Raw genomic sequence first — 18,265 nt, 5'->3', positions numbered from 1 at the left:
GGGTGAGGCACCTGGACAAAGGATTTTTTTTTCTTTTAAAATGGGGGAAGGGTGCTTTAGGGGGAAATATTAAAAAAAAATGTAGCTAATGTGACACTTTGTTTCTATGTTGCCTGTTTAATTCAGACGGTAAGCTTTTCAGAGTAGGGTACATATCTCTCCATGTATATAGAGCCAGGCTCAGATTCTCATGAGTGTCTTTTGGCACTACTGCAATATAAAGCAAATGAGGAGCACATGGTAGAGAAGTGATTTTTTTATTGGCACTAGCCAGTGCAGGGGAGAGAGAGAAATTTGAGACAATAAGGTAAAAATCTCTCTCACAGTAGGTGAAACATCTAGGTCCATAGTTCGCAGGAGCAGAATCTCTTTTCAATTCCTTTCTGCCTTTTCTTCTTTTCCCCCCTTAATAGGGGAAGAGAAAGCAAAGGCAGGAAATGTAGTCAGTGGTGAGGGTTAAGCTCTATACTCCCAGAGACACAAACCCAAATACACTGTTGAGAATGGATGGAATATGAATGTAAACCTACTGTCAGGCGGCTGCTAGTCTTTTAGCTTCCTAGTAGGTCGTCATAAGTTAGTGGAAGTATCTACTTGGAATGGGAGCAAGGGGCGACAAACTATACACAGCACGGCAAGAACAGGATTTTGACTAGATTCATAATACTACCATCTGCATGCTGAGGCACTGACTGTAGGGACTCATGCATATGTAGTGTTTTGGCCTCACAGAGCTTCCCAGGATGGTTTTTCATGGAAATGTCCCAACAGTCTTGTTTAAAGCATAATTTCCAGTCATTACAAATAGCAAGTGTAAAGTCAACACGAATTGCCCATATTTCTGTCTGAAGTGATCACGCAAAACATCACAATCTCCTGTGCGCTAATAAGTCTCAAACTCACCTGCCGGTTTCTCATGGTGGGCTCCAAACACATAACGCGGCAGCTTCCTCAATCCTTATTTTCAATGTAGAGATGCCACTAGTACACTACAGTGAAAGTAGGATCTTCCAATTGGTCACGTGGTTAAATCATGGACTGCAGATGCCTATGTTTTGTTTTACGAGCCTCTGAATAACTGCCATCCTCCCAGTTTTAAATCACGCAAGTTGTTAAATCTTTGCAGAATGAAAATAAATGTGTCTAATGTGTCAGTTGTAATTTATGATCATTTTCTAAAACCCCACACACGCAACCACGTTTGTCTATTAAAATGCCAGCCATACGTTATACATTAACTAAAACCATTCTGTAACTTTATTGATATATTTTGTGGAGTTCACATATTTTTGTACAGCAAACATAACACTGTAGCTGCAGCACTATTGTTTGATAGCAGCAAGGTATATTTTATAATCTGGGTATGTGGACAATAAATAGTCTGTTTCTTTGGATGTGAATGTTTAAAATGAAGTTCTGCTGCAGCTTCATACTGGGATTGCTATTTTACAGAGCTTATACACAAAAATATATATGCAATCTTTTTGTCTATATTTTATACAAATACAACAGTAGTTTGTGAATACATTTTAAAGTACATATACATGATAAGCAACTCAATTTCCCATATCACAGGATAGCAATTTTAAATGCAAGAAACATATACAAATTCAGTCTGGAATGCAGGGGTGGGTTTTTTTTTGTTTGTTTTTTTTCCTTTCTATTTTTGACTCAATCTTTATCATTAAAACATTTTAACATACAAGTCCAAACATTTTTTTCCCCACTAGCCAAAAATATAATTTCAGCAATCCAAGTCAGGTTCAGGTGCGTCATCCATTCCCCAATATAGTTTTTGTCTAAATTCAAAGGGCTCTTAGCAACATACAGTATGTTCTTCACTCCACACCATAGAAAAAGCCCACATTTCATTTTAACTAACTGTCATCCTCTAGTTTTGTGAACAAAAGTCAGGCTTGTTTGGGTATACATTTGCATGTCCAAGATTTTCCTTTTGCAAGTGCATATGAATACATTGTGGTGGTGTACAAAGTTCATTAATGACAAATTAAGTCACAGTATAAAAATATATCGTATACCTACAGGTCTAGTATAGTCCTTTTTTCTAAGGGTAAAAATACATCTGAATGAGACAGAAAGGTTTGTAGCACCATGAGAGGAGTTGTATCCCAAGTTACATTAGCAGCATGATCCAATATAACAATATTGCAGGAGTGTTTCTGAGAAGATAAACATTCATTCTGGTTCAACTGTACCACTGAAGCTTATACTGAAAAGTGTTTACATATGATTAGCAATAGTTCTGTGTCACTTCCAGGGCTAGATAACTGTTATCAAAAGACACTGCCTTCCAACAAAATAAGACACCCTTATTGTATAAGGGCTTTGGGACTTTCCAGATACACTTTTGAACTATAATGGCATTACTTTATTTTGACTCCCCAGGTAATGTTAAATAGGTGGTGGTTTTCATTGTACACTGGGAGGATTGCAGGATGGGTAGCTGAGAGTCTACATAGTTTATAGCAAAAGTACATTTCATAGGCCTTCTAGAGACTGACAAGTATGTAGAATGAGCTGCTAAACCAGTGTATGAGACAAACAGACATAACTAAGGGTGCAGTCCTGCTTCCCTTTAATTTAATGGGGTAAGATCGGGCCCCATGTTGACTTCAGACAGCAGCATAGCTAACATAGGGTATTTTAAAATTCTATGACCATTTACCATCCAAAACTCCAGAGTGCACAGTTTATAATTGGTGAGGAACGCATGACTTTTGTATTGGTGTTAAAAATGGCAGTAGAAGACAGTGTAGTTTGAAACATGTAAACCTAGTAAAAAACCATTGTAAAAGCCTTAAGAAAGACACACTGGTTTTGTGCAATATAGCAAATTGATAAGAAAACACTGTAAAAATGTACCTGTTTAAAATTACGTCTACCATTTTGTACACAAAGCATTATACCAAAGTCCTACATATATGTAATCTAATGGCACTTGAAACAAGTTATAATAAAAGTTTTTATAATAAAAAGCATAACCTGTAAGAAATTTTCTTAAAAGGTTTAGGTTTTCTTTTTGAAAGTGCTATATCTTGTAATATGTGTAACATAGAGGTTGAACAAGCTTTATTTTAAAAAATATTGGCCTATAATACATGTATAGCTCACTAGGCAAATGATCCTGAAAATATGTACTCTTAACATTCATTATTAGCTTAATAAGCAATCAGCTCTGGCTCATGTTTCAGTCAGTATATGGTTTTTAAAAACCGCTACTGTGAAATTAACAATAAATCACTCTATTCCACAATTTACTACTAAATAAAGCACAAGCAACAAGTACACAAAAATATATATATTTAAAAAACGTACTAGAAGTTTAAAAGTTGCACAAAGAGTGGTGCATGATCAGCCAGCCTCCCCCCCCCCCCCCCCCTGAAAAAATAAAAATCAACTCGGTAACAAGAAAGTAGGGTTTAAAAACTGACATTTTAATAGTGGCCAATAATAATTCTGCCTAAATATACTCTAAAGCACTAAGTGTTAATATTGCTAACAGTGTCAATCTGCTTCCACATATTCATACATCCTAGTTCAGTAGCAAACATACATCATGGAGCCACCAACTGAAGCCCTGACTGAATGAGGTTCAATATCTTGTCTGAGGTCCCTATTTCTGAAGTGAAAAGTCAATCCCTTTTTACAAAGCTAAGGCACTACCATTAGTAGTAAAGATTCTGGTTATATACTAAGAAAATGGATGCTGGCAAAAAAAATTTCAATCAAGTCTAATCAGAACTAAAACTGATAAACAAATGGCACTTTTTCTAAATGCTAAATACACACCACTTCCATCCCCTTAAGCAATGGGATAGGCTGTCAGAATGTTCTGTGTTGGCAGTTAAGATTAAACTAATTTGCAACACTAACAAGTGGCCTTCCCTGCTGCCAGACTAACAATTCACTGTAGTTCTGAAATTGGTGATATGCATATTCATTTTCCAACAGCTGCATATATTGACAAACACAACCTAATGGAATGGCCTGTCTCCACTTGCCTTTTCTGGGTGACAAATGTGGCTTACGAAGGGTATGATTCTGTGCACCCAAAACTTTTCAGAAGTTAAAGATGCTCAGTTCCACATACAATATGGCCCATTAAGGAAATGGAATCCATTTATCTTCCGCTCAAACTGGTTAAACTAGATCCAGAATAAAGTAACTTCTTTCCACTTGCTTTTTGTCTTATGCTTGCTGGTTTAAACTAGTATTAAAGTATTTCTGTTCTGTTTATTTTGTGCTCTTTTCACACAATGTTTTCTTTCCTTAAAATGCTTGGGGTGGAGGGAGGGAGAAGCAATACTGAACACATCATTCAACTAAAGATGTAGGTAAGCAATCTGTTTCATAGAAACTAAAGGAAGCAGTCATGAAGCAGAGCTAAAGTCCACTTTGAGATCATATGCTCCTAAACCCAGAATTTGAAAAGGTATTATCCTTATTAATACATCCTTATTTTAATGCCTTTGGAACACAAACACATTTATAAAAACATTATCTTTCAGTAATAAAATTTAAATACATATAAGTATAAAATAGTAAAACTACACCTGCATATTGCTCCTAGAGGGAAAAAAAGGAGGAGCTAATGATAAAATATTGGGAGCAAAAGCTCCTTCAATGGGAGCAACTTCTGTTTCTGTGAAGTACATTTATTTTAACCACTTAAAACCTTGTATGCGTCCTCACTACTGACTGAGTGATACGACTGTATTTCATTTTTATTTTTTAATTCCTTATCCAAAAAATGACAAGGAAAATGAATATTAGTATTGAGTTAAAGCAAATCTAGCTTGCTTTTACACATCACAGTTATTTCTCTTTTGGTTATTAGGGGTAGGAGACGTGAGTATATCAGGTTAGGTAAAAGTGGTGTAAGCAATATGCTTTTACTTCACTCCTAAGAGTCCTGTCTTTAAACCTTGGCAATGGGAAAAAAGTCCCTAGCCAAGTACCCAGGTGTAGTAAGTGTGATTAACATTTAACTTGTTGCTTAGGAGGACATAACACATCACGTCACACAACTGAAAAGACCCACTCCGCTTAAAAAAAAATTAAAATGGATATCTGCAAATTTACATTCACTCTCTGACTGCAGGCTCACATTGAACGGACACTAGGTATAAAACTTCAGGCTGGACTTGACCCAGACTTTGGCTGTGGCAGCTAGGAAAGACTGATGCCTACAGACGTGAATATACAATCTGAAGACTCCTATGCAGTGCTCCTTCTATGCTATTAAAAAGAAAGACAGCAAGTTAAGAATTAAATCAAAAATTGTGACAAAATATTCCGCACTACTAAATTACAACACTTTTATATTTCAGGGTCAGCCATTAATTTTGCCTCTTTTCCCTTCACCAGAGTCACAAAAGCACAAAACGGTTCCAATTTTAACTTGACACATTAGCCAATTAAACAAGAATAAATGTTTTTTTAATTTTGTCGCGTTACGATGAGTATTTAAGTTAAATTGCTTCTTATCCAATCTTGATACAGGCAGCAACAAGTTAAGCCAGAAAATAGCAAGTTTTTAATACCTTTCATAATGACTAAGTCAAAATGAAAAGTATGTACATATTTCCAACAAGGATGTTTGAATTCTATACTAATTTAAAAAAAAATTGATTTCAGATTATGGACCACATAAGATATCACCATTTAGTTCATTTGAAGATCTTCAGGAAGCTGTGTGTAAAATTAAAAACTAGGATTCTATTACAAAATGCACAAAATGTAAAACGGTCAAGCTACCATTTACTTGACAAAACAGAATGACTGAAAAGTTTCAGAAAAGTTATAAACAAGGGGTGTGTGTCAAAGTTTAGCAGGAATTGCTTTCTATTGATTTTTTTTTGTCAGTGTGTCAATTGGCAGTGAAAATTCAAACAAATCAATGAGACTTTTTAAAAACCAAAGTAAACACAGTTGAGAATAAAACACTTTCAAAACATGTAAAAGTTAATTTAAATTTCTTACTGGCTTCATGAGATTGGTACTGTACAAAAGCAGAGAATTTGTAATGTCTCATAGTAGGCACTAAATTAAAAATGATTACCTAAGGCATTTCTACAAATAGACAGTAATAAGCCAGCTTTGTACATCCTACTGGAAAGCTTGATGAAAACGTGGTAGGGTGGTGGTTGTGCTTAGACTGCTTGCGAAAGCTGCTGACAGTGAATGCAGGGACCCAAGACCTATACTATTGCTAGGATCGTGAGGATCCTGTGTTTGTGGTGGAAGTTGAGCCATTGAAGAATGCGCCTCCTCCTGTGTATAACTCATTCCAAGGTTCCCCACTGAAACAGAAGGGTTATAGGGAGGGCCATTTACTGGTATGAAGCCGAACAACTGAGAAAAGTCCAACGGTTGGGGATTTAGAGGTTCACTAATGGAAACAGAGCTTTTGGAAAGGGAAACCTCCCCAGCTCCATCATCTAGTGGCCCTACTTGAGGATCCAACCCTAATTTAGATGAAGATGCTTGAGAATCCTGGGATGAAGACGGTATACCACTTTGCAACTCCATTAAGTAACTTTCAATTTCCCCTTTCAATGGCTGTTCTTTTTCAGGCATAGAAATTGCATATGAGGTAGAACTGAGTGGATATTTCAAAGAAAGCTGGTGAGACGGGTGAACAGACTCCATATCTATTGGACAAGGCATTCCCAAGGGTAATGATGTGGTGACCATTTGGTGTGCAGATGCAGAACTCTGCATGGACTGAATTTGAGTATTGTAGAGATTCAATTGCAAAGTGTTTGTAAATGGCTTTGATGTCAGCTCACTGGAAGGTAAAGACATCACTGGAAGCAGCTCATCCTTTATAGGCACAGAAACATTGCAGGTAAAGGGATCTAGAAGGTCCATTGGCTCTTGTTTGACCTTCAAAAGTTCTTGGTTGTGACTTTTCTTCATATGGCGTGTTAGGTGATCTTTCCGCCCGAATCTCTGTGCACAATACTGACAGAGGAAGTCCTTTCTTCCAGTGTGCACTACCATGTGTCTACGGACATCCTTTCGGGTGTAGAACCGACGATCACAGTGTTCACACTGGTGCCTTTTCTCCTTTACTCCACCCGATGACTTGCCTGCATGAGTTTTTAGGTGCTCCAGCAGCACTCCCGTGCTTTCAAATGTCTGCAAACATACCTTACAGGTGAGGTCACCACTTGTTGCAGCATGCAAAGCCAGATGACGCTTAAACCCAAGCTTGGTATTGTAGTTCTTTCCACATTCTTCACACTTAAAGGCCTCTTTGTTGGGATTGTGTGTATGTAGGTGATTCTTTAGGTGATCTTTTCGGTGAAACATTTTCTCACAATAATTACACTTGTGGGTTTTCTCAGGAGAATGAGTAGCCATATGCCTTTAAACACAGATATATTCTGTAAGTAATTATTTTGATCAAAAAGTACAAGTGTTCATTTTTTTAATGGCAGCTAAATACTACACTAACGTTTCTTCACAACAGAATCTTTTTTAGCTGACAGCAGGACACTACAAAGATAGTTTGACAAATTTAAATATAGCAAAACATGAACATTACATTTAAATTGACACTTTAGTTTCTGGTGGTTTTTAGCTACTGGAACAGGGATATGGGCAAGTATAAAAGTACTTGTGTAAATGTCCATAGCCAAAATTTTCTCAGTCCATACACTTTTCTTGTGGCAACTCTTTATACAAATGAAAATTCTAGTCTCATTTATAAAAACAAACTCAAAGACATTAGCTGGTAAACTTACTGTAACTTAGAATTCTAGAAACAAACCAATGTCTACTTTAATTAACATTTCCTCTCTGCAAATCAGCTGAAGAATGTGTACACAAACATATACTTTTACAAGGCTTAAAATGGCCAACATAAAATAGATAATATAATCTGAAAGATAAATAGAGTTTAATACCTTAGTAATTTGTACTTAGAAACAAAGGCCTTGGTGCAGTCTTGTTGTGTGCACTTGTAGGGCCTCTCTCCTGTGTGAGAGTATGAATGAACTTTTAATTTCTCAACACTGTTAAAGGCCTTGTCACACAGTTGGCAAGGAAAGTTTTTTCTTGGTTTGGTTTCACCACGCTTACGTTTCCCTGAAGGGACTTTCTGGGTATCTCTTACTTCTGACAAATCACCAGGAATGACAGTGGCCATCGCAGCCTAAACCAGGCCTTCTTGTTGGACACTTGGGAATTGCCCAACTCCACTAAATGATTTAGCTTTAGATGGCTTCTCAAGTTTCATGTGGTCGTAAAAGAAAGCAAAAGGGGACTGGAAAAAAAAATAAGAAACAACTAGTTTGTAACTAAACTTAATTTTGAAGTTTACTTGCTATGTGATGCTTCTGAATAAAACTTAATAAAATTAGGTTCAGCTGGTCTAATGTAATACCTGTTGGCTTCTTTATGCTATTTGTCACAATTCTTAAAATGCATTGCTCAGGATGAACAGATCCACATGTGCCCTGACACTACACCTTGTAACTTTTCCTTAGGGCACTGATGGAGAATAGCAGTATTTCAGAAAGATTACAGAAGGCATCAAAAATAACTTTACTCAAAACTATACGGATAAAGCTGACTTTTGGCAGCTGCAGATTTCGCAAGGGATTAAACTGTACTTGTGTATATATAAATAAAGTATACACAATGTTCCAGTTAATGCCTAGTGAAATTTTCCTGTAACTGTATACTGTACTAAGTCAAAATTGATATGGATAAAGATATCTATAAATTAGGTTTTTTTCAGGTCAACACTGGAAACAGCCATCCTCCCCAAACAATTCCTACATCATAAAATAGAGAAAATGTTGAAAGTTAGATTAGATCAAGATGGAAACACTTATTCATTCATTCTAGAAGGATCACAATCTATCCTGAGGTATTAAGATCTGTGAAATACATGAGAAACCCACTCAGGAGGAGGCCTATCCCATTTAAATTGTCTGTTGGAAAGAGTAGTTCTGAATTCTTAATCTGGTAGTACATGGTAGTAACTGATCTTTGGTGATCGCACAGTACTTTACAATCTTTTATTGCCAAAAATACTACAGCACTATTTTAAACATCACAACTCAACTGCAATTTGAAATACCAAAGGATCTAATGTGACATAGATCAGAAGCTAGATCTACAACAGCATGGTGAAAGGCAGTATGAGAGAAACAAAATGAATGTCAGAGTTCAATATAAAAGGTAGGCAGGATTTGAAGGAGTTGAATTTGGCATTTCTATCGCAATGAGTAATTTCCAGTCTTTGAAAACCCAATGCACAAGTACCATCAGCTCAGGAAGTCTGGCTACGCCACTGTTCTAGATGCAGTTTTGCCACAGACATCAGAGGTCAATGTCAGTAGCCTGGAGCGGACGGCTTTGAAGTGCAGCTCTCGGTTGGCATTGGAGGGCACTATTCCCAAGCTTGCTGCCTCCTTCAATATCTCAGCTCCCTGCTGTGTGCTTCTGCATGCTTGTAGCTTAAAAGAAGCAGCTGTTGGGACAGGTGGGGAAGAGCAGCCAGGAGTCAGGCAAAGAGCACCAGGCAACAGCTGCTCCCAGCTAATGCCACCTCCCCTAGTGAACAAAATGAACTGTCCCTAGCTGGCAGTGAAGGAAGGATAGCTAACTTCCAAGGCAGCCTGTCCCCTGGATCAGCTGTCCTCTCCTCCCCATTGCCGCTGGGCTTCTGTTTAGGGCACAGTGAGGTAGCAAACATTGCTCGGAAAAGGGACTTGAGAACAATCCCCAAGTGAAATGGGGCTTCAGCTTGAAGAGAAAAGCAGAAGGACCTTGCAAAAGTGTCCAAGACATACCACTTAGAGCTGGAGAGAGTGTGAAGGAAAGTCTCTCTCCTGTTGGTCAGGAGGAAAAGAGAGAAAGGGTCATCCTTAAAATGTGTGTTCATTTTATGTACACTTCAGATTGAATTTTAAACCAAAAATGCACTGAGTGTGTCTGCATATGCCTCTTCTCTTAAAGGGTAAAAACATGAATTGACAGACCAAGATGATATTATTCTATTTTTTAAATCTCATGATATTTTTGCTGTTATGCTTTTTTAATTTGAAGGATTAGCAACACTGCAACCTTAAACCATCAGACTGAAAGTTTATTATAAAGCTGTATCAGTGGTTAACTACAGCATTTTTTTTAAGTTAACCAGTGATGGAAGAGAGGTTTCTTCAGGAATGGTGATTCTTCAAGAGTTGCCTCCATACATTCACACTCATGAGATGGGAGCATTGGGAACCAATTCCTAAGTGCGAATGTACATAGGTCATCAAAGAAGCAGCTTAGTTTCAACCCTCCTCCCCTATCAAGTGATAAAATGAATCAGTCAATTGGAAACCTGAGGCCAAATTCTTCTTTACTTACATAAGGGTAAAAGCCCAGACCAATTTTTCCATGACTTAACTGAGTTATTTCTGATTTATACTGATATGAGAGGAGGATCTGGCCCAGCAACTTTAAAGTTAAGTTAAATTTGTGGACAAAAAGATTTACCAAAGTCTCTTTTAATCAGAATTTGAGAAATAAAATTAAACTAACTTCACTGCAATTCAAGTCACTGATCTTCTACATGTACTATATTTCTCCCCCTCTTCAAAGCCTCCAGTTTTCTAATCTCTGTATCAAAAATAAAACACAGAATGCTGAAAAGGATCAAGCCTATTAAGCAGAGTTAATAATGTTTAGTTTCCCTATGATCCAAATGAATTAAGATGATTTTGAATTCCTTGTGCCCAAAAACGTACTCAAATGTGCATTGTTAAAACAAATTAAGAGTGGATTTGACCCTATAATTATGATAGTGATTCGTTTAAAAATGTTGGTCTGATTGCTATTCCTAGGATATTTTCAATAGTTAATGAAGAACTTCAGAATTATTTTTCAATATAAAAAAAAATTCCACTTTTCACTTGTGGATGTATAGACTGAGCAATGAAGACAAAGCTTAAAAACACTGATGTTCAAATATTACATTTTCTGAAGACCAGCTGAACGAATTTTATATGAGTAAAAACGCCTGTTTGTGACTCAACATATCACTTAAAATTCTCACTCTCATTGGTGCTTTCACAACTGTAGGATGAATGATGATATACACTATAAAAATCTACTGCACTACATACATCATACATTTTATACCATTTTAAAAGAAGTGCATACTTAAAAATGAATTATAGTAGCCTTTGTTTTAATGCACACCTGATGGTAGCCCAGTAAAGTCCTCAGATTTTGGTCTTAACCAGTTCCGCTGACTCTTCTTGGAGGAAACCAGAATCCAGTACTTCCCATTTTTGCTGGTCTGAAAAACAAGGAAGAAAGAATGAACTAGACTTTAGTGAAATCAAAATATTCAGAAAGGTTGAGGGGAGGGAAGAGGGATGAAAGGGGAGCAGGTGGTACAGGAAGGGAAAATTAAAGAGGTAGAGAAATAGCCCAGGTATAGAATGATCTAATGCGGATTAAAACTGAATGGATTTATTGCATAAGAAGTATCAATTAATGACTAAAACTTACGTTAGTCCACTTATAGAACTTCAGTTAGTTCTGCATTTGGTAGTAACACATAAAAAGAAAAGGTTACATATCAGCAAAGGATTTCTCTAAAAAGTAAAAAAACGACTATGTATGAATGATTTGGAAATTAAATAAATCCCTCAAATATTGGGCCCAGCCTTAAAGTCCTCACACAGTACTAATCTTTAAAAAAAACAAAACAAAACCAACTATCCAAGAAAGGACTTCTGAATGGGCCCAACATTGCAAGAACATAACTCTTTGATCCTGCTTAAATTATACAGGGAATATCATCTGCTTAGAAGTTGATCTGCAAAGGGGAAAAAAAATTAACTCATTCCTCTTTTTTGCTTCTTTATGGTGTATATAAATAATCCATGAAATTTTTTTCCTAGGGATGTCAAGTGATTAAAAAAAGTTAATGGCGATTAAATGTGCAATTAAATGCACTGTTAAACAATAATAGAATACAATTCTATTAAATATTTTGGATGTTTTCTACATTTTCAAAGATATTTATTTCAATTACAGCACAGAATATAAAGTGTACAGTGCTCACTTTATTTTTATTTTTATTACAAATATTTGCACTGTAAAAAACAAAAGAAATAGTATTTTTCAATTCATCTAATACAAGTATTGTAGTGCACTCTCTTTATCATGAAAGCTGAACTTACAAATGTAGAATTATGTACCAAAAAACCTGCATTCAAAAATAAAACAACGTAAAACTTTAGCACCTACAAGTCCAATCATTTCTACTTCTTGTTCAGACAATCAAACAAGTTTGTTTACATTTGCAGAAGATAATGTTGCCTGCTTCTTTTTACAATGTCACCTGAAAGTGAGAACAGGCATTTGCATGGCACTGTTGTAGCCGGCGTCGCAAGATATTTACATGCCAGATGCGCTAAAGATTCATGCCCCTTGATGCTTCCATTCCAGAGGATTGAAATAGATATATTTGAAAATGTAGAAAAACATTCAAAAATATTTAATAAATTTCTATTGGTATTCTATTGTTTAACAGCGAGCTTAATTTTTTTAATTGAGATTAATTTTTTTAGTTAATTGCATGAATTAACTGAGATTAATCGACAGCCCTAGTTTTTTCCTTATAAACATCAAATCTCTCTTCCCGTTTCTTACTGCAAGGCTTCCTGAATGATGACTTATTACAAGCGTACTCAGTCCCTAACTGTAAGGACGAGGTTTGAATCTCTCCATCTATTTCAGTTACGTAGGTATAAAGCCCCATGTTTTCTGTGGCACACTGGCCCTGAAAATTCTGTGACAGGAACCCCAGAATTATGTAGCAGTGTCTCATACCAAACCTTCTCCCTCTTTACTACCTTGTCCACTCCAGTATAGTGTTCTTTATTTTGGTATCCAATTCAGCTTCACACAACCCCAACTTCCACTGTGCTGCAGATTTTTGTATGGAAAATGCATAACTGCATTAAAAAGTACTTGGGGGAAGACTGGAAGGTTGCTGACACCTGGAAAGGAGTATTGGAGGCTTTTCATACCCAGGGAGGCGGAAGAAGCATTTTGGTCCTGAAAAGGGCAGCTGAAACTTTCAGTACTAGGGAGGGAATACAGATCTTCTTTCCCACTTTTTCAGGCATAGGTAACTTTAAACGTGGGGAACAGGATTTAAATTCCTCATTTCCAATCCATGAAGACCTTTAAAACCAGCTACTCTAACTTTAGTACTACTCTACCCTGTCTCAGCATCTGATACTAACCACCAATCAGGAAGAGAGTACATTAAATGGATATTTCTATTAAAATGATCAGCAGTGAAATAGATAACATTTAAGATAGCTTCCTCACTGAAGTGAACGGGACAGCTCCCTGCTATCAGAGCTATTGTTTCAAGCTGTCTGAAGATAAAAGCAGATATAATTGCATAGATTTACAGAGAAAATACAATACTCTTATGAAAGTTGTTGGTACACCCTCACCTTAAATATTGTGCTCAATTCTGGTTACCCATCTAAAAGAGTCCCAGCAGAAATAGATAGGGTTCAGATAATGGACAAGGATAGACAAAAATTATCAGAGGCATTGGAAGGACTACCACCCCAGGAGAAAGTGAGAAAACTATAACTGGGATAGCTCAGTGGTTTGAGTGTTGGCCTGTTAAATCCAGGGTTGTGAGTTCAATCCTCAAGGGGGCCATTTAGGGATTTGGGGCAAAAATTGGGGCTTGGTCCTGCTTTGAGCAGGGGGTTGGACTAGATGACCTCCTGAGGTCCCTTCCAACCCTAAGATTCTATGATTAATAAATGAGGACATGACCGATGTATTTAAATTAGTGAATGGTATAAGTCAGCTGCGCTTATTTACCCACTCTCTAAAGAACAAGAACAAGACAATGTTCCTCCAACAAGAGGAATATTTTTAAACTAGGGCTGTAGATTAATTGCAGTTAACTCATGTGATTAACTCAAAAAACTTGATCGCGTTTAATCTCAGTTTTAATCGCACTGTTAAACAATAGAATACCAATTGAAATTTATTAAATATTTTGGATATTTTTCTACATTTTCAAATATATTGATTTCAATTACAACACAGAATACAAAGAGTAGAGTACTCACTTTATATTATTTTTATTACAAATATTTGCACTGTAAAAATAACAAAAGAAATAGTATTTTTCAATTCGCCTCATTCAAGTACCATAGTGCAATCTCTTTATCATGAAAGCTTTGATTCTAGATCACAGGCAAGTTGATGGAGAAGAACAATTATGCTAAATATGAATAGTTGCAGAGACACGTTGAAGTAAGGGCTTTCTCGGGGTGTTAAACAAAAAACCGATAATAAAATTAACTTTTCTCAAATTTATCAGATTTTACTTCCTTGGCACTGTGATGCTATAATTCTACTAGTTCTCCAATTATCCCAGAGAATCTTCTCAGGCAGACAAGACTTGAATTTCTAATATTTGTATATATAAAAAAAAAGGGGTACAAATCTCTGTTTGCCCTTTACAGGTAACTGTTAATTTGAAAACTAACTGCATTTTAAAAACATTTTTAAATGACTTGAACTCCAAAAATCTAGCCCAAGACAACTGAATTATCTGGCTGAAGAAACAGACAAGATTCCTCAGTAGGGCTTGCTGCCTAAAATTTTTACTTCCATAGGAATTTCAATTATGTTACAACAAATAATTAGTTTCACCACTTTTTAAAAATATGTATTTATTTTAATATAATTAGTGAGAGTTAGGTCTCCTGAATTTATGAAGGGATCTAAAGGAGATGAAAGGAACTATCAGTTTGTAAACTAGACTTCAGCAGGGGAAAGATCCAGCAAACATTAATCAGAGGCATAAGGATGTAATTAATGATACAAATAATGGAATTATAGAGACAAGCCATATTTGAAATATTTTTAATGGTTTGAGGAACAAAAGGAACCGTTAAAGAGGTTGACATATTTTACTTGAATGTCGGGATTCCTAGATATGCTATAAACTACAATACAAAAGAACCCTGCTTTTGTGGATTAAATACTAGTTTAAAAAAAAAGATAGGTGAAACTGCGGTAAAATGGCAACATACATATGGGTTGGAGAAAAGAAAACAAAATCCAAGCACATGGGGAGGTGAGTGGTTTATGAAATTCATTGTAGAGCAATGAAAAGATCTGAGAGAAAAATGAAAATATATTCAATGATCCTAAGAAACAAAAACAGGAGAATGACCTGTAGATAGCGAGAGATCAAATTTATGCCTCCGGCAAACTACTTAATAGATAACATGTTCCTCTTCCAGTTAGGGAATAGATAAACATAGGTATCAAAGTAAAACAGAGAAAATCATTCTAGAATTGTATCAGGAAGGAGCGAGAGCATGTTAGCAAGCACATTACTGGACGCATAATTATGGTTGTGCTGGTGTTGGTATAATATAAAGTCAGAGAAAGTACAAAAAACACAGGGATTTTAGGATTTCATTAATTCATAACTACAGAATTTAAGCCTTTATTACTTGGCAAGATAGAGATTCACAGTAGACAGAAATAGGTTGAAGTGCACAAAATTTAGAAAGAATAGGAGCTGGGTCTCTTTCAAGCTAGTGACAAACACAAGTAGCAAGAAAGCACCTCTCTAAGCTAAGAAAAAGCAGGATTAAAAGTGTCAAGTAGAATGTTTTTTGTCCACAGCATTGGTAACATGTAGCTTGGGCTTCCAAAGTTAGAACAGAAATAATCTTACAACTAGTAGTTAAGCAAGCATTTGGGAGAAAAAGCACAATACTGCTGTGGTACATCAGCCAATATATAAGAAAGGACTTATTTGCATGGGCTTCTTTGCCTCCAAAATCTTAAAGTTTTCTTCTATCCTAGCCATAAAAGTATTGGCAAGTTTAAAAAAAAGATATTAAGCTTGTTAAACTACAGAGCACCATTTTCTGCATATTAGAAAATAACTCATTTTTACACTATGTTATAGCAACATAACTATGAATACTAGCACAATGGTGTACATCACCTTTTCTGAACACAAAGAACAGAAACATTTTGCTATGTATATCTTAGTTAGTTTGTGGACATGTAAGAAACGAACTTACCAAACTTTACCATGATCTAATATGTTATTATTTAAAAAGCCATAATATTGAAATCTCTGTGTGTGCTTTCAATGTTTAAAATGGACCTAGATAATTTGAAATCTTCAGAGCTCAGTTTGGGTTACTAGATAGCCCAAATTATATACGGAATTTAAAAAAATGAGTTGATTAGGGTAAACCAATCTGATCCCTGCAGCGTGTTGTGTGATTTTGTTTTTTTGTTTCTAGGATTTCTCTGGCACCACATGGATGCTTTTCTGAGAACTCTGCAGACCATGGTGAAAACAATTTTAGAGCTGTAAACTGAACTACTGTCAATGTGCCTAAAGCCTGTATACAGGTAGATTTTTATATTTCAAGCTCAAAATAAAAATAATTTGCACAAATTCATGTTTAATATGGTGAAATTCTCTAACAAAGGCAAAGAAACTCTTAGCTACTGCAGTAGCAAAATGTTATTTACAGGTAGGAAAATGTCACTTTACATACAGAACAAATGATAGGCAATGATGAATTTTGTACATGCATGAATTAACATAACCAGAGTGCACAGTAGTAATATCAGAATCAAATTCATTTATGCAATTGGTAATATCATTTTCCATTTATCTTGCACAAAGTGTAATACAATCTTCTCAAAATCTCTTCAGATTCTAATAGCCATAAGCTATTAATTTCAAAAGAAGTTTTATGTAACTGTATCTTTGAAGTTTACTGTTTAACAATTATAATTAGGTTGCAGAGCAAGGCAAAGTGGTATAATAGGTTAGTAATACATTTTCACTTCTTGTGAAGGGGATTCTATACTCCTGACCTGGTGCTGAATGCTTTCAGTAATCAGTAAAGTCAACTGACATTTTAGTTGTCAGGTTCTAGTCCATTGGTAGAAAGTGAAAATGAAATTGATGAATTCATGCTAATCTTTCATTCATACACTTTATGGCATATGGCAACAGTGTTGTGTTTTTTTTCTTTGTTTTGTTTTTATTAAATAATTTAGCACAACTGACACGTCTGTTCTAGAGGCACCCAGAGTTGGAATTGCATGGAAAATGCAGCTCCCAGTCACATCACTTCTCTCTGTTCATTTGAGCTGCATTCATACCATGTGCTGAAAAGTAGAACATACCAACGAGTTTAGCAGTTTCACTTTGAAAGTCTGCTATGCAGGCAGCACAAAGGAATTGGCTGTGCTGGAAAAGCTAGCAGGATGCCAAAAGGCAGGGCCAGTTTTTAAGTAGCATGGTCTGAAAAATCAAGCATGGGACTTGGAATGAGAAAGTCTTGAATTCTAATTGCAACTCTGCCTATGATTCACCATGTGGGCAAGTCACGTCATCTTTCTGTCTCAATTTCTCCAGCTGTAAAATGGGGATAATATTTATCTTCCTGCCTAACAGGGACATTGTGAGGATTAGCTATGTAATGAGCTATTTAATATAAATGCTAACTAGTAGTATTGAACAGGGCAAGCACAGTACAATGCCCTACATGGGAGGGTTAGACAGATTGCTACAGAAAAAGTTCCCATAGATTTGGGACAACTGTACAACTCACAAGTGACCAAAATAACGCTATCAAACAGAAATTAGTTTTACATCACATGTATTGAATGTACATGATACATATAAATACAAACAGTAAAAAAAGTGTACTAAGGGCCCAGTTCTGCCCTATGTCAGATGGCAACTGAGTACCTCTCTGACTTCACTAAGGCTTGGTGTACACTTAAAACTTACGCTGACGTAGCTACAATGTGCAGAGGTGTGAAAAATCCACACCCTGGAGTGTGGTAGGTATGCCAACACACAGCCTGGTGTAGACACAGCTAGGCTGATGGAAGAATGGTTCTGCTGATCTAGCTACTGGAACTTTGGAAAATGGAGTTTCTACAGCAAGCGAAAAACCCCTTCCATTGCTGTAGTCTGCATAAACCCTGTGGGACTATGGCAGCATAGCTATGGCGCCGAAGCTGTGCCCCCATAGTGCAGACATGGCCTATGACTGCATGGGGTGCAAACTGGGGCAGGATTTGGAGAATAACCTATTCTAGCCTTGTATTTAAATTTGTTTTCTCACTGAAGCTATTCCCGGTAGAACACTGGGGTAGAAAGGGTGCGTGCGTGCCTAAGTTT

The 18,265-nt window shown here is 36.4% G+C and overlaps 1 protein-coding gene across 11 annotated transcripts in view; it reads right to left on the bottom strand.

Annotated features, from left to right (window-relative positions):
* Window positions 1-1,677: 1,677 nt before the first annotated feature.
* PLAG1 (PLAG1 zinc finger) overlaps window positions 1,678-18,265 on the bottom strand; it is a 59,725-nt gene continuing 43,137 nt past the window's right edge. For 10 of the 11 annotated variants that reach the window (XM_073331114.1, XM_073331115.1, XM_073331116.1 and 7 more), the window contains 3 exons: window positions 11,227-11,326; window positions 7,935-8,293; window positions 1,678-7,393 (listed from right to left, as the gene is read on the bottom strand). In XM_073331114.1, coding sequence (XP_073187215.1) covers window positions 6,130-7,393; window positions 7,935-8,176 — 1,506 coding nt within the window. In that variant the 5' untranslated portion in view covers window positions 8,177-8,293; window positions 11,227-11,326 and the 3' untranslated portion in view covers window positions 1,678-6,129. The remainder of the gene's footprint in view (window positions 7,394-7,934; window positions 8,294-11,226; window positions 11,327-18,265) is intronic. The other variant, XM_073331125.1, reaches the window with a different exon arrangement.

The sequence above is a fragment of the Lepidochelys kempii genome, chromosome 2 (assembly GCF_965140265.1).
Source record: "Lepidochelys kempii isolate rLepKem1 chromosome 2, rLepKem1.hap2, whole genome shotgun sequence".
In the NCBI taxonomy this organism is placed as follows: Eukaryota; Metazoa; Chordata; order Testudines; family Cheloniidae; genus Lepidochelys; species Lepidochelys kempii.
Note: the sequence above shows the minus strand (reverse complement) of the source record. Positions and strands in the feature narration are given on the sequence as shown.